The sequence below is a fragment of the Centroberyx gerrardi genome, chromosome 24 (genome assembly GCF_048128805.1).
Source record: "Centroberyx gerrardi isolate f3 chromosome 24, fCenGer3.hap1.cur.20231027, whole genome shotgun sequence".
NCBI lineage: Eukaryota > Metazoa > Chordata > Actinopteri > Beryciformes > Berycidae > Centroberyx > Centroberyx gerrardi.
The window spans coordinates 16,879,557-16,907,083 of NC_136020.1; the positions used below are offsets into that span (position 1 = coordinate 16,879,557).

Here is a 27,527-nt window from a genome sequence, read left to right on the forward strand (position 1 = left end):
AGAATGACTACAGGGATATTGTTAGCGCTGTACTGTTGATTCCTAAGCGATATGGTCCAGTATCCATTCTCAGGTTTTACTGTGATGGGCCCCTTTCTGCTGACAGACTCTATAGCCACTCCTAAAGTCCATGCTGTCTTCCCTTTAACCTGAACCTCGTAATAGAATCTCCCTGAGGAGAAGCTCTGTTTTCCTAAGACAGAGCCACAATTAGAGAATCTCTCTGGGTTGTCTGGGAGATTATTCTCGACGTATCCATGATATACCTGTTTCCCTTCTTCAGACAGGACAAGTTTGGGGTGTGCTGTATCAGGGTCCAGAGTCACATCCACTCCATACTGCTGGATCCTCTTCAACTCATCACACAACTTTGCCATCTCTTGAGAGAGTGTCTTCCCTACCTCAGCCACAGCTTTCTGCAAAGTCCCCACACTCTGATAACTGCGGACACTGGTGCCAGACCAGTCCTTGTTGGGTGGAGGGGTGAAGCGGTATGGGAAGCTCTGGAGGAGGTAGAGGTGGTCGTCAGTGCTTGAGAATTGCTCCAGCTCTGCGCCTCTCTTCCTCAGCACTGTAATTTCCTGCTCCAGCTCTCTAATGAAACCTTCAGCCTGCTTCTCTGTTGCTTTCTGCTTCTCATCAATGAACTCAATGAACTCAGCCTGGCTTCTCTGTATGGAGGCCACCAGGGCAGTGAAGATCTCAATGCTGTCTGCCATCTCTCGCATTGCCTCATTGTTGGAGAGCTCTACTGATTGTTTGATCTCTCTAACCTTCTGCTCACGCTCCTTTATCATCTGCTGTACTTCTTCCTCTTTCTTCCTCATCTGATCCTTCCTCTCATTGCACTCATCTTCTAGAGGGACAGTGTCATGGGTTTTGTGCTCCGCTTCAGTGCAGAACTGACACAAACAGGTCTGGTCAGTCCTACAGAAAAGCTCCAGGGGTCTCTCATGCTTCTTACACACCCAGTCCTCTATGTTGTGAACAGGGTCAATCAGCTTGTGCTTCTTTAAGCCTGCAACTCTCTCATGAGGCTCCAGGTGAGTCTCACAGTAAGAGGTGAGACACACCAGGCAGGACTTCAGGGCCTTGTCCTTCATATCAGTGCAAACATCACAGGATACCTCTCCCAGTTTGGCAGATCGTTGGGCTGGTGGGCTGGTGGTTCTTTTTTGATCCGACTTTCTGAACCGATTAGCCATCTCCAACAAGACAACATTAACAAAGATATCTGGTCTGTTATACAAAATCTTCTTACACAGTGGACACTGACATAAGACACTGCTATCCCAGTACTCTGTAATGCAGGTTTTACAGAAGGTGTGTCCACATTGAATGGACACAGGCTCGGTGAAGATGTCCAGACAGACAGAGCACAATAACTGCTCTTCAGACAGGGGAGTGCCAGCTGACGCCATTTCTAGAGATACAGAGTAAAAAAGTGAAACTACAAGTCAGTGGAATTAGCTAGAATATTGTGAATTCATGGCACATCATGCTACAATATTATACTACCAAATAGTCATGACATGTTACTTAGCCATTTACCATTGCATTGGAAAAAATAACACTGAGCTCCCGGACGTAATGACAAATACTCTGCTGTGTCATAGCTGACCTGGCTATTACACTGTAGCTTATATCCATGTAATCTCAACTCACCTGTTTTATCTGTTTTATGAGTCCTTCTTTGTCTTTGCAGCTGTAGTAATGTCCAGTTTGAGTTGTTTTAAAACATGGAGCTGATTTGTCGTTGCACGAAGATATAAGGCTGCCTCCTCACTTTACTTTCACTTTTATGTTTCCTTGTATGAAAACAAGCATGCCCCACCCCACCCAGCCTGACTTGCAGTTAACCCTGTATGTGACTTTTCAAATGCCATAAATGCTGCAATTGTATGAGAAATACTAAAGTTTTGGGCTAAGTTATCTTTTCACTGGCCCAGCAGTTGGATTGTGTCATATTTGTACACTCAAAAAATGAAACAGTCAATTGAAAGACAAATGAAATAGCTTCACAAAACATAAAAACCTGACAAAAAATACATCCTATACAACTGAGAAGGAATACTCAGAGCTTCTCTCACCACAGAACAACAACTGAAAGGTGAAGATGATCTTTTCCAGGAAGAGGTTTTCCTGGAAAAGACAACCATGATCCTCTACAGCAGCATCAACTGTTATGAAGCAATCTACTGCTCTGTAAAAATTAGTTGGAAAACTTGGCCACCTATGTGTGTGAGGTGATGGTTTTTGGGGTACTGGGCACATTTGTAAAAAATAGGTTGAGTAAGAATCAAAGTCGTCAATGCATGTGGTTTGACCTCGTTTTGAGAATCACAGCCATAATCATGTTCCTGCTGCTTCCTCATGTTTCTTGCACAAGCTTAAAGCTCTGATCACAAGCCACAACGTATGAAGTCTGGCATCAACTAAACAGCGTGAATTTACCACTTGTCTTTTTGACTTGGTCAGCCAGTCATGTGCAACTTTGCAGCGGTAAACCTCGTACGTCACCAGTTACAAAGGAACACCCAAAAGTACCACTACTGCAGCCTAGTGAGATGCTTTCTAATTGTATAACAACTGAAATTCTTTATTCCCTTCCCTTTATTCAAAACATATGAGCTGTTTTCCATGAAATTTGGTGGACAGATAGGCTTTGGGCCAAGGAACAAGGGATGTAAGCCATTAGACGAATATCGTTTTCTAGCCACAAGTATGAAGCTGAGATGGAGACTATATTCCAAATCCTAAGAGTGTGTTTGCAGTTTAACTTAAAATTGAAGTGGATGGAATGATGTCTTTGGGTATAACAGCAAGTTAGAGAATTGTTCAGCCTTGACAGAGGCTTGCACTCTCAAATTGTCTTGTAGTTATGATTTCAAATATGTGAAAAAGTATTAGTTTTTTGAGAAAAGCATTTTCAATATAAAATCAAATGCATCAAAATGTTAATTTATCCAGCTGAAAGAGTGATATCTATGAAGATATTTGAACATATGTCTTCATTTTTGGTCGGGACGTTCAGCTCTTTGCCGCAATCATCTGCCACAGGTCTTTTATATTGGGCAGCAAGTGTGATGCTGCAATAATGGGTGGATTTTCTGCTGTAATATTCATGGAAAAAAGGTAATATTCTTTAATGAAAAACTCACATAGTAGACGTCCAAATTGTTTATCCAGTTTACTGTTAACATTATATGATGCAATTATGCTTAGCAATTAAACATTTTTTTGTTTGTTGATGTGAGTAATCAATCAAAGGAACTTTTTATAATGAACGTTCATTTTTGGCCCATCACATCATCTTGCACGTACGCATTTAAAAATGTAGACAGAGGGTGAATAACTAGAACCCAAGGATTGTAACAGGCAGCGAGGGAGCCGCCTGATCTAGCAGGAAAAGTGAGGAGAGGTCATTGAGGTCACAGGAGTCGAACTTGTGCAATGATGGAACACCATCTGCACAGCGACACTGTACCTGTTTAGTATGGACAACACAATTCCTATTGCTTGTATGCTGTAGCCCAAGGGCACACTCCCTTCCCTCTTTGTGTGATGAGGAAAATGAAGGTGAAGTCGAGACCCTGGTCATGTGATCTGGTCCTGGACTGTAGAGAGACAGACATAATCGAAGTGCGGGTGTTTTCCAGTCAGCCAGTAGGGACCTATGAAGGGCACTGCGCAGGGAAGATGAGATTTTCACCAAGCTGCTGCAGCTTTTAGATATAGAACATAACTGTGCTTTTCTGAAAGAGATAGACACCAAGAGCACGCCTCCGTGTGTGTATGTGTGTGTATGTGTCTGCATGTGTGTATGTGTGTGTGTGTGTGTGCGTCCCAGTGGGGAGAACTAGCTCGGTCTATTTTGGGGTCTCTGAGTGTGACTCATCAGTGCTGTGATGTGGGCGATGCCTTCCCAGTGGGCTGACAGACACATACACACGCACAGACCCGCGCACACACACACACACGCAAACATCACAGCATATATGTGCATACAATCATTTACACCTACAGGCACGCTTGCACACACACAGGTAAACACAAGTGCATATATGCACATACATACAGACACATCACACACACACACACACACACTGAAAAGGGGCATAGGCAGCTGGATCACTGATCAAAAAACATCTTTGAAATCAAAGACTAGTTTTGTCTGTGATCGCTTGCAAGAAACGACATGACCCAATGAAGTCTAAATTGGTTCAGTATTTGCATGGTATTGGCATGACATGGTACTGACATGGTAATGGAATGGTATGATATTAGCATGGCACAGTATTGGCATTAGGCCTACTTGTGAATCAGTTGCATTCGTTGCAGTAAGCTGAAGAAAGAGTTTGAAATAACAGCTGTGTATGGCTGTGAAGATACAGTAAGAACTGTGTCTGTATTTGTGAGTGTGTGTGTGTGCGTGTGTGTGTGTGTGTGTATGCTTTCCATGACGCCTCTCATGGTCTCATACCACATTTTCTAACTCAGTACCACTCTTCCAACAGCAGGCCTCGTACAGCTTTCAGTGCGGTGCGGGAAAACCCACAGAAACACACCAACTCAAAATTGTTTGACATGCAACATTCAGATCAACTGTCTCTCACTTGAGGAGAAAGAGAAAGAGAAAGAGAGAGAGAGAGAGAGAGAGGCAGAGGTCTCTCGGGCCTCCTTTGAGGAAATTATACAACCAAGTGACTAATCCAGTGTTTTTAATCTGGGGATCTAAGTCCAGAATGCATGGTGTACGATAAAGACAACAAGATTAGTGTTGTCCTCCGCAAGGACGAGAGAGCTGCAGATTTTATGACAGCCTCTCCGTAATGAAATATGAGCACTATCTCGTGTGGGAGGAGGAGGAAAATAAAAAATACGATCTGAATTCTTTGTCATGGTGGGTGCGTTTGTGTGTGTGTGTTTTCAGAGAGGGTTTTGCCACAACAGTGCTTTGTCCTTCATCACCCCTATCTCTCCATCCAGTGTTTCCAGCCCTCCCCTCCCCTCCATCCATCTCTGAATTCAATCTTTGCTTCCTCAGTTCCTCCTCTCTGTCATTCCTTTTTTTCTTCCGTTTCTCTATCTTCCTTTCGTCTTTCCCTCCCCCTCTCATCTAATCTCTGTCCATCTCTCCACTCCATTTTCTTCTTCTCTCGTCTTTTGCAATCTTCCCTATCTATCTGTCCCCCATCTGCAATATTTACATCCATCTCTCCCACTTTATCCCTCTCTTTCTTCAGCTCAGTAGCACAGAGGAGTGTAACCACCAACAATGGAGCATGATGAACAACTTGGTGTCATTTTTCAGCCATCCACTTTCACTAAACTAGCTAGGAATGCAAAGACAACACCAAAAAGATGAAACAATGCCTACCGCTTTCCTCTTTCTCTCATTATTTATTTTATTCCTCTCCGTTTGCCTCTCTTTCCCTCCCACTTTCTCTTTTTGCCTTCATCTGGAAATGATGCTACAGTCGCACCGAGGTCAGAGCTTCCCTTTCAAACAGAATAATACATGAGCACAATAAAATTACACTGCTGTGTGTGTGTGTGTGTGTGTGTCCTAGCCAGTCAAGGCTAAATGGAGATATATCAGACAAAAGCAAGTGTTTACTTGGTAAGGATGATAAACACAGAGAGAGAGAGATAGAAACAGAGAAAGAGAGTGTTGCAGAGTGAGAGAGAGGCTAATACAGAGAAATGGAGACATAAACAGAAAGAGAAAAAGAGTGGAGTGAAAGGGAAAGAAATAAACAAATGTGAGAAAAATGAAAAGGGAGAAGGAAACATGAAAAGATGAAAGAAAGAAGAGAAAATGAAGGAAATCACTTTCTACTCCCTCCTAGAAGGGTGATAAACAGATTAACCTCTGTAAACATGGCCGGGAGTCGGGAGGCCGCCATCTTTATGCACACAATCCCATCTCACACTCACACACACACACACACACACACAGTGAGCACTCACAGGGTCTCGCAGTAGATCCTCTGTGTCTCGCAGAGCTGCTCTGGGCTTCAGCTGCATGTCGTCGCTACATTCGTTGTCGGAGGCGGGCGGCGACTCGGCCAGATCCGGGAACTCGTCTCTCGTCCTGGGGCCTCGGAAGCGGATCTTGTCCAGGCGCTTTAGCATGGTCAACACCGCGCACCTGGGCTTTACCTTAACATGGCGGACGGCAACCCTGCAAGGACACAAAACACAGGGGCTACTGGAACTGCTGTATGGAAAACTGTCATAAAAGGGAATAGAGTTTGACTGGTTTGATTGATTCAAGTGTATTACCCCAAAGGCACAATTTTGCTTCACGGATAGACCAAAATAAAACGCACTGCACATTGCACCAACAGCAATATCTCAAGGGTTCATTCCGGAGAGCAGGTTGCCTGATAGTGGTTGCTCAATCTTAACACAATTTCATCCTCTAAAATGCTACAATTTTGAAAGTCAAAGGGCTCAATATAGCTAATAAATGTGATAAAACACAATAGTGAGTTTTTACATTGATGCCAGCAGTCATTTTTATCAAAGTAGGAGTTATATTTTTCAGATTTGGAATGGATCTCTATGCTTGGAAACCTGAGCCCTGCAAACTCCCCATGTAGGCACACCCTGATCTGAAGTTTCCCAACAAGCACACACCATTTTAATTCCCCTTTTTGCCCTCCACAAATTCTCCCCAAATCAACATATGACATCTCCTAACAACAAATTCTCCCTTTGGTGGACACTTTTATCCAAAATAGCCTTACGATACCATAAGTGCATGCCTTTTATCCCAGTATGGGTGGCTCCAGTGTGAATCAAACCCCTAACTCTTGCAGTATTAGTGCCTTGCTCTACCCATTGACCCCACTACACAGGGAATGGAACCAGTAACCCTGCCGCTGTTACAGCCATGACTGCCGCCTCCTTTCACTCCTCTCACCAACAGTTGACAGTGGCAGAACTGCTGACCTCATTTAGAGATTTCATTTCCGCAGCAGTAGTGGTGCCAGCGGTAGTGTGAGGCGGGTGGGAGGCTGCGAGGGCTTAATGGTTGTGTTTTAGTATCAGGGGGCGAGATGTAATGATGACAAAGGGAGCAGGGGGCCGTTTGAGTCACAGGAGTCAAACTGCTGCAGCGACTCCTCTGCATTCAGCAGCAATGGCCTGCCACCGCAGGAAAATGAATCCAGCGGCCAGAAAAAATATTAAAAAGATTTATTATCTCGTTATTGCTTGCCAAAAATAAACAAAGAGAAGACAACTACAGTACAATTGTGCCATGTATCATGATAAGTATCCAAATACGAGACAGTTTTAAACCACAACAGGTACTGAAACTGATAGTAGCAATACATCTGTGAGCAAACTCTGATTGCAGCACTGATATTATCCCCATGTTCTCACTGCTTCCAGTTAACAAATGTCCCTATTTAACTCTAACTGCCCACTAAGTTAACTAAGATGAATGTCCACTATACTATGTGCTAAATGTATCATAGTAGCTATAGGTACTGGTTATGTACCTGTATGTACTTCCATTTAAGTGCCTGTCTGACCACAGTTGTAATAAGTTGTATCTTCTCCTCGTATAAGACATTTGCATGAGTTCCATTAAGCCTTTTCTTTGAATGGGAACTTCTGAATGAATAAAACAACAGTGGGATTCCCCTGTGACACCATTCTACACTTAAGAAGATGTCATTTCTGATTTGCCGAAATACAATGTGTCAAACGCTAAGTGTTGTCGTAATAATCCATCATCCTCTGCCGCGGCAGAGCAGAGTCACAGCAAGTGTAGTAAACATGACTGGCGTTTTTGACTGCCGTCATTTGTCATTTGGGGAGGGATTAAGTGCAACTCTCCTTGATTTAATCCTCAGATTACTGTCTGGATGACGAGCTGCCAAACTGCTTTTCTGACCATTTTTGTGGGGTGATTGGTTAACTGATAAGCTGGCTGGTTGACTGCCTGACTAGTGGTTGCATAACTGGCATGTTGTCTGACTGACTGCATGGCTGAATTATTGTCTGGGTGACTTATTGTCTGACTGGTTTACTGTCTGTCTGTCTGTCTGTCTGTCCCTCTCCTCAAACCTGTCTTGCCTTGGCCTGTCTGCCTGGTTTCCTGACTGCCAAACCACTCACCTATGTGACTAGCTGAATGAAAGAATGAATGAACGAAAGAATGACTGAAAAACTAAATCAACAAATAAATAAACAAATGGAAAAAAAAAACACCACCACCAAACCAACCAGACAACCCACCCACACAGAAACACATAAGGGGAAAATAACGGGGCTGATAGGTGGGTTAACCTTTCCTTGCTGAAGGGTAAGTGGAAACTTGGTGAGTGGCAGGTTAATAAACACTTCCCCTCCTCTTGTCAACACACCTGTCATGATGAAACTGTTCTCACACTATCACCAACCCAATCCACCAACAATCTGCTTTATTCTAGCTCAGTTCAAACTACCTATGGTTACCAATCATAAACATTCTTCCAATCCAAACCCCCCAAAATGGACAGTTTAATTGAAGACTTCCATTCCGCAATATATCAATTTTGTGGGGGAAAAGAAATCTTTTGCCATTCAATAGCTTTAAAATCTAGAGGATTCAGTCTGTAAATGCTAATATTTTGTCAACCAATTTCTTAAGTTACCTACAACCCTTTAAAAACATAATTTGTTTAAGTTTTGTGTTATTAATTACATTTTAAGAGCAAGTGTTGCTTTATTTTACCCAGTTCTCTCATTTTGGAATGAAACTTTTTTAATTGAAGTCAGTATTAAATATTTACTGAGCTTGTTCCCATGCTCTTCCCTGCCTCCTCGCGATCCGGTGCTCTCAAGGCTATAAAAGGACGTAAGATGGGTACTCTGCTTTCTTTCTGTCTCTTTTATTTGATTTATTTATTTATTTTTTATTTTTTTTAGGTATTCCTTTCCTCCAGTCTGGAGGCAGTTTCAACCGCAACAGTGGCTTAAATGGGAGGATGAAAAGAGAGGACAGGAGGAGGAGGAGGATGAGGGCTTTAGCTCAGGGTCTGATCATTATACGGCTGTTGCTGTGGGAATACAAACCCACACCCACACCCACACAAACAGTCCTTATTCATTCACTGAGCTGCATGAAAACTCAAAACGCACCTCCATGCACCTTCGCACAGTCATTCAAAACACATCGCTAACACACCAGCTAGGGCAGAAGCAGATGCATTCATAAAACATAAAACAGAGGAGGAGGAGGAGGAGGAGTGGGCAAAAGCGTGCACACACAGGTACACACATACACACACACGTGTACACATAAAACACAACAACCTAGTTTGTCAACAACACACACACACAGGCCGATAGAGCTTATTTACTACTGCATACATTAGTCAAGGGTGGTTACCTTTACAAGTCGTGTGTGTCAGCTGCACAAGCCTAACATGAGTGTGTGAGTGTGTGTGTGTGTGTGTGTGTACGCTTATGACTGTCTGAGTAATCCCCTGCTAATGACCCGTAGTAGCTGGAGGTTACTCTTGGCCACAGGGGTCACACTCACTCAAGTAGCCAATCACAATCATTCATGGATATCAGGCTGTTTTCCAAACAGTAAGGGCCAGCGCAAAGCCCTACGCCAGGCACGGGTGTTTCTTATAATAGAAAAAATTCAAGAGTTTAATTCCAAAATGAGATTATGTACAATCTGAAAAAGCTCCTACTCTTACTAAATACTTGATAACATGAAATTAAAACAAATTATGGTACTTTTAAAAGAACAGTAGGTACCTTAAATCCTTGCTTGACAAAATGAGAACATTTCTACAGACTGGATTCTCTAGATTTTAGACGTATTGTATTGAATGATCAATTTCAGAGAGTGTTTTTTTATTTCTTTCACAAAATGGTTATATAGCATTTTGAAATGGAACTCAGGACACCACTCTCGGCACAAGGTATACGAAATGCCGGAGTTTTTAATCTTTATTGGAGAAAACTTGGTGTATCTATCTGCAGGCTAGAAGTGGCAGTAGCTTAGTGAACATCTCTCATCTTCCTTTCCTATCGCCTTAATTAGGTTCCTATTCACTGACTGGAACACAGATGATTCAGATGATCTGGTATCTGCAAAGACAGGATGACGTTCACTATGTATTATGTATTACGTATTAGGGCTGCACAATTAATTGTGTATTAACATTAGGATTTTGGCTTCCACAATCATTCAACAGCAATATTGCCATATTGGCAACATTTCATTTAGAATATTATAAATATTTAGCATATATTATAAATATTTAGAAAGTAAAAAATATGTAAAATAATTACATTCCTAAAAACCAAGAATATGATTAATGATTCTGATCAGACCAGAGTCAAATAATTATTTGAGATATGCCTACTTCTATAAGTTTGTTTCAGTCAAGCTGAAGTGCCAGGTGGGTGGGGTTTGCCTTTAAGTACCATTCTGTTTTTGGGAAGGCAAGTCACAGAACAGTATCTTTCTAGCTTTCAGACAACATTCTCTGATTGGATTAACTTGGCCTGGAGCTAAATATCAATACATGTGACAAACTCCACCCATCTGGCCCTTTAAGCAGGTCATAATGAACGCTGCACAACAAGGAAAAGTATTTGCAAATACTTTTTGACCCAGGTCTTTGACCCAGTTTGTAATGTTTTCAGCTACAGTATCCTTGTTGGTAAACCACCCTAATAATGCAGGTTTTTCTGTCTTTTTTTGAAAAGGAAAGATAGCCTAAATGCTTTAAATTTCTGCCATTATGACTATATTCACGGTGCTCTTGGGACACAGAGTTGCACTGTTCATTATTGCGCATGAATACGATTGGAGTCATTACAAGCTTGGCATGGCTTTCATCTGAGCATGTCATTCTATTTGTTTGGCTTATAACAGGCTATACATTGGAAGGCAGGCTAATGAACTGACTTGCTTTCAGCCGTACACCAACACACTCTTGTCTTACATGGTGCGTTAATAAATATTCAGGTGCACAGCTGCGATATCACCCATGGCTATCTGTGTCTATAAGAAGATATTGGCATGATAGCCACATGAGAAGAGAGCAGCTCTCACTACAATGACACTCTATATGCACGATAGGGGGGGCAATGGGGGGGAGGGGGAGGGGATGAGAGAGAGATATCAGTCTGAGTGTGTCTGTGTGTGTGTGTGTGTGTGTCTATGTGTGTCCAGGAAACACTCAAACAGCCGCAAGTATGCAGCTAGAGCGCACACACAAGTAGGCCACTTTCTGGGTAAGTGACATTTCTGGGACATTAGGCAGTCAGGTTTTGTTTGAGAGTAATAGAAAGTTGACAGCAACACCTTGTTCCACGGAAATGTCACAGTGTTTCAGCTCTGGTGGTTGATGAAAACCTAGTTTCCTTTACAGCTGCTCTGCCATCAGAACGCACTGTATAACACAATGTAAGGCCATCTTATCAACATCATCCATGCAGTGCTTATAGTTTCAGCAGAATCTATAGGAGGAGATCAGCTCACACCACACCCACAACCACCTGTGGATCTATTCACAACTCCTACAGCTTTTATAGGAAACTAAGGGAGGGAGGGAGAGCGAGAGAGAGAGAGAGGAGAAAGAGATGACCATCTTTAAATATCTCATCTTCAGCTGTGCATATTCTCCTTTTTCATTATTAAATTCACTTTGCTACATTCTTAATGAAGAGACAGATGGTCAAGAAACCCCATTATTAAAGCCATTAGGCTACAGCCAGCCTGAATAATTACTGTCCGTAATGAAACAAAGCATGCTGTCAGATGCCACCGTAACCTATAGGACAGAAACTTAATAACTGCCCCTTTTCTTCTATTCACCTTGTCAACTCAGCTCATCATACTGTAACAAGTCAACTAGAAAACTCTATTTCCTGGCAAAAAAAAATGTGTGCCCTAACTTTAGCTTTCATTTTCATCTTTTTAAAAGAGTTTAGGCCTACAATTTGACAATCAGATGTTACTAAAGTCACTCTCCACCATTCATTTCTATGGGGAAAAAAGAAGGTTAGACTAATATTGAATACACCTGCACATCTTCTAGAGTATTTGAATGTTTTAAAGATGGAACAGAGTCTAGTAGTTAGACTCCTTGTCGAGAATTTTGGAAACCATACTAATAATGAAATGGTGGGAACAGGATGGATGTGCTAGCTTTAAGCTAGCCCACTAATCACCCGTCATCATACTTCTAGTGGTGGAGTGTGCTTTACTCTATAGAATACATTAAAGTGGTTAAACAAAAATAAAAGGCCATAAAACAGGTCATGGTAACTTAATGAGACACAGTGATTTTAGAAAAGCAGCAATGTTAGTGGCTTGTTGGTTTTCTAAAATGACAGTAACACACCATTGTATTATTAAAAGAAAATTCGCCGATGTTAAATAGCCTAAATGTTTTATTAATAATCAATAACTATTAAATGTTATTCTTCCACCATGCATTATACTGCAGCTCTTGAGCACCAGCTAAACAATGTGGTTGCTAGGCGACACGTGAGTATCAGCGCGTGAGTGGTGAATTTCGGTTAGCGCATTGCTATTTTAAAATTAACTGTTCTGCGGTCAAAAGTGTGTCTTTATGGGGTATTTTGGCACGGCTTCGAATGCGTCTCAGCCAATCAGAACAGAGGACCGGGACTATGTTTTCTAAACTGTGATTGACAGCCTGTAATCAATGGCGAGCGTTGAGACTTCGACGTTCACAACGACTTCATCCCCAAAAGCTTGTAGGCTACATCGTGTTAACTGATAAAATGTCAGTCTGTTTAGACTCTATTCATTTCTGAGGCTGCGACGGAATGACAAACGCTGGAGTTTGAAGTTAGGCCTCGAGTTATCTGTTTTAATAAAGCCTCACAAGGTCAGCAATCATTTCATCTGTAATACCGTTATAAAACACAACACTGTAAACATTAAAAACCCAGTGACAAGATTTCCTAAATAATCCGCATTTGGAATGACCCTGAAGAGACAGTGAGAGAGACGACAGAAAAAAACAAACACATAACCTCGATTTTTAAACACATTCACAACACGTTTTTAATAAAGCAAGTTTCCTTACCCAGCACGTAAATCGTAGCAAAGTTTCATGAACACTGAGATTGCCTTTATTCTGCTTTATCCTTCAGTAGGCTACACCTGCTGCTCAGGATATCCAAAAACGCGAGTCTCTCACGCCGAAAGCTGCTCACTTCGTCCATCCATCACAACAACATCCCCCTGTTTTTGTAGACCGATTAAATACCGTCTCCTGCTGTGTTGAGTGGTCAGGCGAAAAAATACAAAATGCCAGTTAGCCCCCCTCCTTCCCCGGAGAGAGCTGCCCTGACCAGTAGTGTCGTCCACGGCTCGCTGATACTAGCCTCCACCTTCGTCTCCCCTCTTGTTGATTTCACAGAAACAGACAGACGAGCAGCAGGGCCGAGGAAATTTCGTCAGTGTCAGTTGCTGCTTTCTTAAAGGGGCCGTCAGTGACGCTTCAGACACGGGACGTGAACGGAAACACCTCCTTACCACCGCCCCGTGGTAGACACAATCATGTAGTGGTAAATAATAAAAAAGGATGGGTAAATAATGACCTCATTAAGGTAAATACCCAGGATTGTGGACAAACCCAGGCGAAAAATAACAATAGTTACTATTCCTATAATATCCGCATAGGCACTTATGTCTGTGGTGCTGATTAGTGAGTTTATAGTGATCTTTTTAAATCTCCTATGATATTGTTTTTCATACTTTTCAGTTACATTTATGTTTAAATACCCCCATTTGATATATTATTTTTTTAAATATTTATTTATTTGGTCATATTATTATTGCTGCTGCTGTTACAATTTCCCCACAGGGATAATAAAAGTGTAATTTTATGTTAGATTTATCCTATCTATGGTATCCCTATAATTGTCCTATAATATTCCTATAGGAATGTACAGTGTGTCTGTGGGACTCCATAGTGAGTTTATCGTATTCACCCCCTCTGGTATCACTATATTCTTATAATATTCCTATAGTGTGTCTGTGGTTTTCAGTAGTTTATAGTAGCCTAATGGTGCTTTATGGTATTTGTTTTTATCCCCTATGATATTACTTTAATACTACTACTTACTGTAATACTACTTATGATATTTGTATACTGTGTCTGTGGCACTCAGTAGGGAGTTTATAGTGACCTTATCATACTTTATGGTGTTTTTATCCTCTATGACATCAATATAATATTCAAATAGTCTGTCTGTGGTACTCTAGTTTGTACTTTGTGGTGTGTTTTATCTCCTATGGCATCGCTATAATATTCCTAAAGGGATTTACTCTATAATGTATCAGTGGTACTCAGTAGAGAGTTTATAGTGACGTTATTGTTCTTCATGGTATTTTTTATGTTGATTGTTATCACTATAATATTCTTATAATATTCCTATAATAGGGACTTATAGTTTTGCTGTGATATTTGTATAGTATCCTTCTAAAATTCTTCTAGATTTTGATAGTTATTTTATATTAGAGGAACTGTATTTTCAGAAAATAATTTATTCATCATTATGTTCCCTAAAAGACCCTCAGATAACTTCCATCATTTTTTACTACTTCCTATGATATGAACTGACCTAATAAAGACTTATGTCAGCCTAAAAAGGTGGATAAACTCTATTCTGCAAATAAAAAGGTGGGTAAAATGAGTTTAGGTGGGGTTCTGCTGTTCACATCTCCTCACCCCCTCCCCATGGTAGCTACAGGTCTCTCTTTTCACCCTCTTTTATACTGTGGTTCGAGGTCCAAAATTAGTTTGAGGACCGGGGTTTAAGCCCCCTGTGTCTGCAAGCATCCACCCTGCTGAAGTGTTCTTAAGCAAGACACATCATCACTTACCTGCTTCGGAGGCCCTGACCTCTGACCTCTCTGTAGAAGGGGCAAGCAGAAAGAGAATTTCTCTTTGGAGATCAATAAATCTTAGATTATGATTAAATAGGTGGGTTTCCTGGGTGACTGAGCCAGGAAACCCAACTGAAATCGGTCTGAAAATTAACTCAAATGATAAGTAGCTGTTGACATTATCCCTGCCAATAAAGTACTTTCCACAAATCCTAAAAATAATTTACAGGACAAAATAAATGAGTAATATAATAGTTTTTGAAGCACTAACCTTTGCATGTTTGTTCTGTGAGATCCCCTCTTTCTTCCGCAGGTATCAGAATGAATGAAGACCCAAAGTTAGGAGTCTTAACTGATGGTCTCCAAGTTATCCCTCTGTTTCAGTGATTGTGTTTTCAATGATGAAGTGGTCCTGAGTCGACAGATTCCTTTGACGATCCTCTTGTCGCTGAACTTTGGACACAAGGCACTGTGAAGGAGTGGTGGATCAGAGAGAAAAAGAAGAGGGGGTAGAGAACCGGAGAGAGATAAAGGAAAGGGAGAGAGAGAGAGAGAGAGAGAGAGAGAGAGAGAGAGAAACTGGAGTAAAGTGACTCTTGACCCATGAGATGAGACTATAGATTACGGGGATGTAATCACAAGGACTTTCTACATCTGCTGTCAGACTAACAATGAGACTTGTCCTCAGTAGAGCTTTGGCCTGATTGTCCTACAGCTGCCATGTTGCAATGCTGCCTTCACTAGCGCTGGAACATGTTGGTTGCAAATATATTTGAATGCCCTATAAGAAACCCATATTAATCTATGTTATTCTGTATCTAAAAGCTGAAATACAGAAGGAAAGAGACATAGTTGTGTGTTTTACCGTCTCCTTCGGTGCAGGCTCTGCGGAAGAGAAATCCATCCAGGTTTGTGTGTCCTTTAGCTGTTCCTGAAGACATATGGGCGACTGAATCTGAGTCCTGCAGAGAGAGGGAGAGAGAGAGAGAGAGGGTGTGTGTGTGCATGTGTGTGTTCAAGTGCATTTGTACCTTTCATGCACATTTGTCTATAGGCAAATGTCCGAGAGACTGAGAGAGACAAAGTGACAGAGAGAGGAAGAGAAAATGGTAGAATATCCAACTGTTATGATGGAACAGGGAATAAGTGAAGCTGTAGTTGGAGTGAAAGGTAGGAAGAGGAGACAAGAGATGGGATCCAAGACCCAAATCCCAAACAACCTGCACTAGGGAAGGCTCTGTATACTTACCTACTGTGAGAGTGATACTAATGGTTCAATCCAAATCTCTGGACTTCCGCAGACTTGGTTCCTGCCTCTTGTCAGAAACCAGCAGGTCTGTGACAGCTTTCATATGGACCTTTACAGACATGGAGTAGACTTTTAGAGAGTCTGCAACTCTATTGACTTTTGTAGAGAGATTTGGAATCTTTTGATTTATTTGGCCATCTGATTTCATTCTGTTTTTTTAAATATGTGCACGTGTCAAAAAGGCCGCAGAGAAAACTGACGTTTATCCAGCAGCAAGAGAAATGACAAATGACTGGATTGTCACATCCTTGTCTGAGTAAACTCACAAACAACAACAACAAAATAAATCCATGTGAAGCCAGGTTATTGGACGAAATCACATTGCTTTGAACTATGTCAATGCTTTAATTAAACTATCTGATCATTCTGTTTTAGCTATATATCGGATTATTCACAATAACCAGACTACTGTGAATGTAAACAAATCTGTACCTGCTGTTAATGCATTATATGTGACCCAACAGCATGAATCCAAGCTCATTTAACTTAACAGGAGACCCATTTTACATCAGAAAATTTTGATCAATATGGAATCAATATTGAATTACTTATTAACCCCTATGATGTACCAATTTTAAAACTCTGAATGCAAAGATCAACCGTCAATGAAAAACCAAAAACCTATCTCTCACAATATGCCTGTTTTTCCATGCTGGGTCATACCTGAAATGGATCTGTCTGTCTGTCTGTCTGTCTGTCTGCTTGTCTCTCTCTCCCTTTTAGGCATCTATCTCTCACAGGCTATTTTAAGCTGCAGATGCTGTATCATTGGAAATGACAAATGACAATGCAAATCTTGATCCGTAAATCCTAAACCTCGTGTGCGATACGGTCCAGGGGGTTGGGAGTCATCAGAGATGGTGGAGGCGACAGTGAGGCTTTTAGATGGGATTCCCCTTAGTCACGCTGAACACACACATGCCCCAGGCACACACACACACACACACACATACTTGACACACCAAAATGTTTTTTCTGGCCTGTGATTCTCTGCAGATGTCTCCTGTCAGATGGAGTGCTGTTGAGATTCCCCAAATCCTCCCTCTGTGCTTGTTTAGAAACCCCATAATAAACCTCTTAATCCCAAACCAGCATTTTCTAGAGGGTTGCACAACCACGCTTGTCTTATGCAACTGGCAGAGCATTCAGAGTTAATTATAGAACAGTTGGGAGGAAGGGAAGGATGGATGAGCAGAGAGGATACTGATGTAAACACACATTTGGGAAAGACGGGGAAAGACTCAGAAATTATTTAAGAAGCGGTGTTAGTGTCAGTGTAAACATGATTTTTTTCTGAATTTAATTTAATTAGTGTATAAACATAGAATGTGAATGATAGAACAGACATTCCCATTCAAATCTACACTCTTGAATGGTCATTTGGCATTTGTTCACTGCAATGGCTGCCGTAGAATGTTTGATAATGTTGTCATGGAAATCAGTGTTTGACTCGGTGCATGAGAGTCAGAAAGCTGGTGTGTTACCATGGCAACGGCGTCCTTTGGATGAACATTCCAGTGGCAGTGGTGATGAACATTCTAACTTTCTGAGCCTCATGTTCTGTCCACAGATGAAACAATACTGATGTACATGACAACCATAGATAAGATGAAAATGAAACAGATTTATCTCTATGATGTCATTATCAAAAGTCTATGGAAGCCATGTTAGGTGACCAAAGGAAATTACCATGATACACTAGGAAGTGTCCTTTCTATCCATTCAAATGCGTTTTTTATAAATTAGTTGAGCTGTTAAAAATTGACTAATTCTTATTGCTGTCAATTTAGATACTCTTTGCAGATTCCTCATTAGACGTTGGCACACACACACACACACACACTGGTAGCCTACATGTGACTGTGCATTCACTTTGTTTCTCCACCAGTAGAGGGCACAATTGGATCAGTCAACTTCCCCTCTCCTCCCTGGTCCTGTTCTGCACCACCGTCCCACCAGAATGCCAACTGTGGCTCTCAGGAGTCTGAATTATTTAGTCTGCCTGGCTGAGATGGTACAGAGATAAAGGCGAGGGCAGAGGGTCAGCCTGATGGAAGTCCATAAAACACTGAGGCTAGAGAGCGTTACTGTCGCCTACCCAGCTCCTCAAGTTTCAAGTCGAGGGCTTCGTTCCAAATTGAAATGTCCACCGCCTGATAAAAATGACACCTGCTGTGGCACAATTATCACTGATATGGAGGGAAAGTACTTTAAGTTACTATTAAAGTTAAATCAGCATAGTTGTGTTTTTGAGGCTAGAATAATCTGTGTCTTGGAAAGATTGACTGAATTTCATGTAGCAGAATTTTATTAGAAAAAATCTGGAAATGTTTGTTTCATAATAAAACTTTTTATGGTTGTTTCAGATTGAAGTGCATTTAACGAGGATGTTGCAGTACATTCTCTCAAAGCAAGAGAGTTTAAAACTGTCTAAGCAAGTTAAAAATAGCTGCCTCTTTGTTAGTAAAGGCATCTGTGTAGCGGCTCTTTGTCCTGGGGTAACGAGATGAGGAAAGGAAGTCATGGTATTCCTTGAGCCCTAAAAGCCTAAAAATAGGTTAAGCCATGGTCTAAAAATGAACAGTTTTTATGAAGAAAAGAATGACAAACTATGATCTTTTTAATAAGGATTTGAACTTATTTCTAATCTCATCATAGATTCAGTGGAGCTGGAGGACATGGAGGATTTTGTATCGACGAAAATCTGATTATTTCATACCAAATACTCCAACTGGTTTAGATTCTGTCTGTATCAACATTAATAAAACTTCATTTATTTTATTTTTTTTTAACATTAGGCTGATTGGTGCTGAGAAACAGAAGGAATACAGATATGGACAGGAAATGGAGTTGAGCTATATTAGATCAATTTTACTGCATGTTTTAAGTCTTCTTGTCCCCCTTGGCTATATAATGCTACCTGTGGCGTCCCATGCATACTTCCATACTTCAGATTAAAGTGTATATAACAGCCATATTGCATTACACTTAACCACACAGCAGTAAAAATCTTTTTTGTTTTTGTTTTTGTAAAAACGTTTTTTTACTCTGTCATGAGTGTGACAGCCAAAACCAGCACCAGCCCTATACTGACATGCTACCTCTGTTCCCATTCCTGACTTTATCTTTGCAGCTTATGTCACCTGGAGAAAGGAGGGGCTACTGTTGCCATGACAACCGACAGGCCAATAGGCCTCTGAAACCTGAATCTCCCATCTAACCTTTCACTCTGCCCGCTCACAATAATTTACCTGGCCATACCCAGTGGCTACAGTCTGTAAATGTGTGTGTGTGTGTGTGTGTGTGTGTGTGTGTGTGTGTGTGTGTATGTGTATGTGTGTGTGTGTGTGATGGACTTGGCAGAAATGCCATCCGCCTCCCCATCATAAATAATAACCCCCCAACCCCCAATATTACATCAACGACCTCAGTTTGTCCACCTTATCTCTACTAAAACACAGAGAGAGCAGAGAGGAATGCGATTACTTCTTATCCTCTAATACTGTAAGCGTCTTGATGCTCAGGTTCATGCCTTGTGGTGAAATAATTCACTTACATCTCCTTCAGTCCATGCAAAGGAGGGCTTTCATGGTCTCAGCCCACCTCGGCAGCCTCTTTTTTTTTTTTTCCCCAACCCCAGCTCTTTGATCCACCGCCGCCTAAGTGCATCTCACCTAATCTGGTACATACGGCTGAAGACAAATTCCTGGAGACAAACATTAAAGTGAGGGGCTGCGTACAGTCGGCTTACCTCGGAATGCCAGACTGAGAGGCAGAGAAAGTGCCGGGTCTTACGGTGAGTTATGCTGCGGAAAAAAATGAAAATAATGTGAGGGAGGCAAAAGTTTACTGCACACTGTATAGGCCTTTTCAGTCTTAGGGGTAAGTCATTATGTAAATTGACATTGCAGTAATTATATTAATTTAAGGAGTAAGTAAGTGACACATTACTTTAAACAGACTTAGGTTGTATATGACAAGTTTTTAAAGCAATATTAAGTTAGTGAGAGATTTGCATTTCAACCGCAGCAGGGGTTCTCAATTTTTTGTCATGTTACAAATCTCCAAATAAACACACATTACACCAAGGACCCTGATTTGATGAGATTTTTGCTGTTGCTGATTTAGTATTGAATTGTATAATGATGAGAGTGAAACCTATGAATAGATTAGTCATTCCTGTAAATTTTCTAATTGGGATAATTCCTAGTGAATTATTCAATTGTTGTGAAATTAAAGAATTCCTCATTTTGACAGAGACCCCTGGAACCCCTTCAAGGACCCCAGTTGGTCCCCAGTCCCCACTTTGAGAATCACTGAAATAGCGGATAATATTTTGGATGCCAAGCTGCTAACCAATCGTATGATGTAATTAAAAAACACAAATCATAGAAATTTGTTGGGTTCGAAGGCATCCCATTGTGGAAAAACGTATTACATTGACTAAAGGTATAAAGAGAGAAATATTTTAGTCATATGCCTGTACATTCGTAAAGTAATTGATGACTTGCTGGCAAGGTGAGGGAATTTTCTATATGGAATGACCCACCACAGAAAGTGCTACTGTAACAAAACATATTACTTCCATTCAAAGGTAATAGGTGTATTACCCATTACTTTTTTGGAACTCTCAACATTAGCTGCTGATGACTGTCATCCTCATATCCATTGGAGAGAGAGATGAAAAGTTCATAATTTTGCCAGAAAACAAGTTCACTCCTTCTCTCAATTGACTGTGATAGAAATAATAAGGGTGGAAGAGGGGTCAACTTCGGGGTGTGATGTGACTTAGAGACAGGCAGACAGACTGTGTGTGTGTGTGTGTGTGTGCCCAGCAGAAGTCTGGATCAAAGTAAAGCAACACATTGAGACATGCAGCCACCACCAGTGTACTGCAGGGATTAAAACACTTACATACAGGCTGCCTAAGTCTCAGTTTGGACCCCACAGTAGAGGAGCACACAATCTGTAACACTTTCTCTCACATACACACACATCCATATTACATTCACTTACAGGTCTAATCCGCTTCACATTGAGACAGGCAGCGAGAGACTTGCAGGTTTCTCGGCATCGCTGGGCACAAGACAGATTGACACAATACTGAGAGCGCTCTGCACTCTCCCCTCCCCATACATTGCCTTGTATGGACAATATCTCCATGGCATATACAGCTCTGGCCCTTCAGTGTTCACCACTGTTTGAATTCATTGTCAGTGTTTGTTTGATTCATTCCAGCCTTCTCTCTATTTCTCTCTCCCTCCCAACCTTCTTTTTTTATCCACAGTACTATTATGCAGGATTTCACATTTTCCTCTATTTATATATGTGCATGATCATAAATGTTTAATGAAGGCGTTGTTAAAGTTTGATTGTGTTAAATTTGAAGTTACTGCATTATCAAAAATCCATCCTTTTTACAGGTTCCAGACAAACTCCATTAAAACTCATCATAGCTTGACTTGGTCCTGATTCGCTCCCTCACTAAAGAATTACTGAAATCCGTCCAATCAGGCCAGTTTGCAGCAGTTGAACTGGAAAGCCTCCGCTCAGCAGGTTTACCTCATTTGAGTTGGCGTTGTCAGCCAATCAGAGTGCAATATTGTAACTGTTCTGCCTGTGAGGACTTTGTTTTTCAAATTCATTCAATACATATCCTTTTAACTAACCTTCATGTATTTGCAAAATATCACGAAGAACATTATTTGTGTCCTGATCCAGGGGATATTTGAAAACAAAATCATGAAAACTGAATAAGAGGAAGAATCATAAGTCTATGTTAATGTAAAGTGTGTGCAATGGGATATTCTGCATTTAAATGACAAAAACACCAAAACACTAAACAAAAACACTAAAAACATGATACATTTAGACTGTATCTTACTAGACTTACTTAAATAGACCTTGGTTCCTGGGTGTGTGGGCTATTGCAACTGTATCAGGACTTTGTAATGGAATTGCAAAGTACTGAGTGACTTGTTGCTTGTTGGGTCCAGAAAGGTTGATGTTACCTACATTTTGTTGAGTACAGTTAGCATTTTTAGTAGCAATACTCCTTTTCACACAGACTAGAATCAGACGAGTAATACGCTGGACGAGACGGTTAAAAATTCAATGTGTCATCTTTAATTTTACAGTCACAATCATCTTTTTTTTTCCAGTGTCTTAAAACCATAAAAAATAAATATACATTATGTTACAAAACATTTCCAGTGTCTTGGATCATACAAAAACAAGGACATTTATCAACAGCATTGATTACGTGAGGGCAAAACACTGGCTACAGTATGGGGTGTAGGTATGGTACACAGGCATTCGGTGAGTGGTAAACTTTACATTAAGTTGCCCTATACAGGTGCAATATGCATTAGAGTTGGCATCAATTCACTTTTATCTCACACAATTGAGTAAAAGTTTGTTTTTTTACATTGAAGGGTTCATTCCAAATTACTCTGTCAATTTTGGAGAAACAAAATGCCATATGAGATGTATCAGTAAATATTTCAATATGATTTTAACCCTCAAAACCACAACTATTTTGTAAGCAGAAGAAGAAGAGTAGGTGTCAATGTCTTCAAATGGTAGATATGGGATAAAACTCTGAATATCCACTCCATTAATTAATAAGCATGAAGGCTTTATCATTATTATGTCGATTACATTTTGAACTGTGTGAGCTGAAAGTGAACTGACCACAACCCTCGAATGCATATTTCATGACTTTGGTAACCAGGAGTGTGTTGCATTGGACAATCAGGCAGAAAGGACACTGGAAAAGAAGGCTTAGGGTTCATAGTGCTTGAACAGACACAGTTTTCAACAGAGGGGGAATTCCTTCCCATTCCACATAATTACTGTTCATTTAGGCCCATAACAGAGACTGTGTACATGCACTTGGGACATTCTAGGTCTCACACACACATTGACAGTCAACCAGTATGTGTGTGTTTGTGTGTGCATGTGTGTTTCACACATTCAGCATGTCTGTATAGTGTGATATGTGTGTGTGTGTGCATGTGTCAGTGTGTGTGTATAATGTGATGCATCATAAATCTCCTAGCAACTGCAGCTGAGTCCATCATGGAGGTCCATTGGAGAACTGGCTGTGCGCAAATAATGGCTAAATATGTAACAACCAGGCTAGAAAAACAGAGCTATCTGAAAAGGATTGCTGTGTTAGTTGATTTGTTTGTCAAATTTTGGTTACTATGAGAAAACTGTGTTGTCTTCAGCTGTCTCTACTCTAGCTAGCTAATTAGCCAGCAGGCTAATTTAGCAAAACAACTAATGTTAATGTTAACAAGCAACTACTAGCCACTAACTAGCTTCTACTAGATATGTTAGCCTGTTAGCAATACATGTGTTTACAGCAAGACAGTGATAATTAGCTGACCAGATTCTATGATTTGCTAGCTAGCAAGCAGACATTATCTAAACACAAAACCAATCGGATTTATCAGTGGTGAAATGATCAGTTCCCACTCAAATCTAGCACAGAAATTAACCATGTCTTGAATTCTGTTGAGATAGCTGTTTAGAAACAGTCAACTGTTCTCAGCCATTGTTGCCCAAGAGCCGAGGACCTCCAATATGGCCGCCAGAGGGTGTGTTGTGTCACTTGTAAGCCCACTATAGGCTAATACAGTATGAGGGTGTGTGTGTGTGTGTGTGTGTGTGTGTGCATGCATACGGCCTCATTCCAGGCACACGGGACGAAGGCACGCGTTTGCTCTCAGACTAATATTGTTCTCAGTCAACTAAACCAGCATACGATATGGTTTTTACCATCGGAAAGCTTTCCCAACTCAACACAGGCAATCGATTTTCAGTTTAGAAACAGTTCTCTCTCTATCCTCGCAACAGCTGAAATACAAAATAGATAATTTCTTCACCTTTAGGAATATCTACACATTAATTACACTCTAAATGCACTGCGGTGAGAGGCTGTGAACGCATCTCTCTGAGTTTTCGATAAGAGAAGAGCACTTGGTGTGTGATAGCGCAGTCCGAGGGGTCCAGGATTGACGAGTGGGGTGTGTCCCAAATTACAACTCCCCTTATAGTGCACCACTTACAGTCCAAAGGCAGGGTAAGTCAGTGAGAACAGGTTGTGTTATTTAGGATGAACACACATACAGCTTTATGTCTGGGTTAAGGCTTCCAATGTGGAACTCCCTGTTGTAGGACCTCCCATTGCTTTGAGGGCCTTGTAGTCCTTTTAATCCATTTGGACTACAAATGGGACTGTACCAGCATGTATTTGAGCCTGCGCACAGTGGTTACACATCTGTGTCTGTGTCCGTGAGGCAGAAACTGACTTGAGTTCAGCTTTTCTGCCCGTTTCCTAACTTTACCCATTAATGGGGAAACTGAGATACTGACCCCAGATCTGTACCTAGGGACAGACCCCTCATAACCACCACAGAGGAAGACATTGCTCATTCTGGGGCTCACAGTGCATTCTGGAGGGATGAAGTTTTTCTTTTTCTCCTAATTCTCCACCCCCCTTTTCCTTTAGTGGTTTTGGCACAGGAGACTCCATTGCATCCTCTCTTTGTATAGTCCAACATAGCATTCCCTTTATTATTTCTCACATCCTTTCTTTAACTGTTCATTTTCTTTACTCAGGCAGTCTTTAGGTCTGCAGTTAATACTGCTCTCCAGAGAGAGGGACCGAGAGAGGAGGGATGGATGGATAGATGAGGCCTTGGGAACATGTGGACCCTCTCTCTTTTCCTCTGAGGCATCCCTCTCTCCTAAATCAGCCAATCTTCACTTCTCCTCCATCATCTTCTATCTTCTTTTGTTTCATTCTCCTCCTCTCGTCTGTCCTCCTCCAGCAGGTTTCGTCCCTCCTCCTCTCACAAGGGCAGGCTGGTCTGGGTTTTCCTAACAGGTCAGATCGAAGTCTCATTACTGCCACTGTTAGCGGGAAAGGGGGAGGGAGGGAAAGAGGAGAGAAGGAGGGATGCAGGGAGGTAGGGAGGGAGGGAGAGATGGATAGAGAGAGGGATGCAAGGAGGGAGAAGGTAAGAGAAGGGGAGGAGAACATGCAAGGTTAGGTAAGTGTAGGGAGGCAGGAGGTCGTCATGCGGCATTTAAGCAGGGTGTTCACATTCATTCATGCTATCGTTAACTACAAATCCTTTTTAAAATATTGCAATCTGTTATGATACATGCAGGGGGGCATCAGTTGGCACTATGGTCAACCAATACATGTTATTTATGAAAAAGTATTTCAAACTCTTCTGTAAATAAAATGATGCAAATCGCCTGGTGAAATGAACTTAGGATCTTTTTTTCCACCTATATCTATATCTATATATTTTGATTTGTTTAACACTTTTTTGGTCACTGCATAATTCCATTTGTGTTATTTCATAGTTTTGATGTTTTTACTATTATTCTAAAATGTGAAAAACAGTAAAAATAAAGAAAAATGCACGTGTCCAAACTTTTGACTGGTAGCGTATATCTATACGGTATATTCAACCATTTATTATAATTTTTGTTATTATTATTATTATTATTACAGGCTAAAAAGGAGAAACCACATTAAATCTAATTGAACTGGCATCGGTAAACCAGACCTCTGACATCATCATTACACGCCAACACACTCTAGAGGACTACTAACTCGGAGTCGGACTCGTTCCCTCCGTTGACCGTGCCCGACTTGAGGTGCATGGCCACTCCGCCGTTGGACTCCCGGTAGACGGCCGTCGTTGGCGGCGGGACGGGGATCTGTGGCCGCGGGGCGACGGGCGGCTTGATGACGGAGGTGTTGCCGTGGTTGGCGGGCCGGACGCCCTCGTTGGAGGCCAGCGAGGACGGCCGGGACGATGGGGTCATGATGTTGACGGAGGAGGGAGGCGGGGAGGTGGAGCTGGTGTTGTTGTTGTTGGGGGGAGGGGAGGTGATGGTGGGGGGGTTGTAGTCGCTCAGCTTCTCCCGCAGACGGTTCTTCATGTTCTTGTCGGTCAGCGGAGGCGGGTAGCTGATTTTATTCTTTAAAATGCCTGGAGGGGAGGGCAGCAGTGAGACAAGCAGTTCAGTTCAGTTCAGTTCAGCTCAATTAAATTCATTTTCATTCAATTGGGTTCAATTCGGTACAGTTCAGTTTGTTTCAGGACAGTTCAATTATGTTCAATTCTGTTCAATTAAATTAAATTCAGTTCAGTTCAGTTCAGTTCAGTTCAATTCAATTCAATTCAATTAAATCTTGACTGTCCCACAGGTGCTAATTTTATTTTTCAGACAGGGTCATAAGACACAAAGTCAGAGTTTAAGAATTAGAAAAAAAATGAATGAGTAACTCTGTGACGCCTCACTGATAGACTTAAATAAATGATTAACCAACTGACTGACTGACTGACTGAATAAAGAAATCACAACACAAGTAAACGTACATGCAGACTCAAGTGTGAATTCTCTTCTCTCACCTTTCCTCTGCTCTGGCTGGTGGTTGGTGTTGCTGTTGGGTTGGCTAGGTGGCGCTGTTTCTTTAGCGTTAGACGGCGTCTCTCTGTCTCTCTCCTGGGGCGTCTCCCTCTCCCTTTCTCCCACGTGGTTGAGCTTATTCTCTGGGTGCAGCTCCACGTTCACCTTGGTCTCCACCCTCAGCCTCTCGGCCCCACCTGGATCCTCGCTGTCACTGGCTGTGGTGGCCTCCGCCGGCCAGTACGGCTTCACGTGATTGGACACCGAATCCACTGAGGGGAAAAGGAGACAAACTGGAATTAGTGTTGTTAAAGGAATATCATCAATATGTGACAATTATTTTGTGATGAAGTGTTGTAATTTACCTTTTTGTTGTACCCACTTTCTCTCAACTTGCCTTGTCTACTTAGTTACTTAGTTACTACTTAGTACTTAGTAATTTCCTACATCTCCCAGAATGCCTTTTGACAACCCCCAGATAATGTGCTGAGCATTTCAGCTGTGGGTTTTACGTGTAGATGGGGAGAGCAATAACGATAACCATAACAGAGAGAGAAGTTTTCCAATTGAGAAAAAGCAAGATTTGTGGCCCTTACGCAAAATGCAACATGTATGTCTTGTAGCTGCATTGAATTATGGTCTATTCAGGCTACTGTCAGTGGAGAAACTGATATGTCTTCCTCTTGTATAATGAATTTCTCCCTGTATGATTGTTGAACGTCAGTGCAAAATGGCGAGAAGCCCTCGCTCTTTGATTCTGAGGGACTGACACCAAAACCTGATGTTTATTGTTGATGCTTTAGATAGCTGAAAAATGTTCTCTGATTGTCCATTGCCAAAATTGTGGACATATGTCATTTGGTGGACACCATGAGGGTATAT

General features: G+C 41.4%; 2 protein-coding genes across 4 annotated transcripts in view; both read right to left on the reverse strand.

Annotated features, from left to right (window-relative positions):
• gramd4a (GRAM domain containing 4a) overlaps nucleotides 1-13,200 on the reverse strand; it is a 48,541-nt gene extending 35,341 nt beyond the window's left edge. The window contains exons 1-2 of the mRNA XM_078282253.1: nucleotides 13,089-13,200; nucleotides 5,974-6,187 (exon numbers count right to left, since the gene is read on the reverse strand). Coding sequence (XP_078138379.1) covers nucleotides 5,974-6,187; nucleotides 13,089-13,117 — 243 coding nt within the window. The 5' untranslated portion in view covers nucleotides 13,118-13,200. The remainder of the gene's footprint in view (nucleotides 1-5,973; nucleotides 6,188-13,088) is intronic.
• A 10,320-nt stretch (nucleotides 13,201-23,520) lies between these two features.
• celsr1a (cadherin EGF LAG seven-pass G-type receptor 1a) overlaps nucleotides 23,521-27,527 on the reverse strand; it is a 112,387-nt gene continuing 108,380 nt past the window's right edge. For 2 of the 3 annotated variants that reach the window (XM_078281951.1, XM_078281949.1), the window contains exons 34-36: nucleotides 26,648-26,917; nucleotides 25,843-26,224; nucleotides 23,521-25,094 (exon numbers count right to left, since the gene is read on the reverse strand). In XM_078281951.1, the coding sequence (XP_078138077.1) occupies nucleotides 25,067-25,094; nucleotides 25,843-26,224; nucleotides 26,648-26,917 (680 nt within the window). In that variant the 3' untranslated portion in view covers nucleotides 23,521-25,066. Of the gene's footprint in view, nucleotides 25,128-25,842; nucleotides 26,225-26,647; nucleotides 26,918-27,527 lie in introns of all 3 variants that reach the window. The other variant, XM_078281950.1, reaches the window with a different exon arrangement.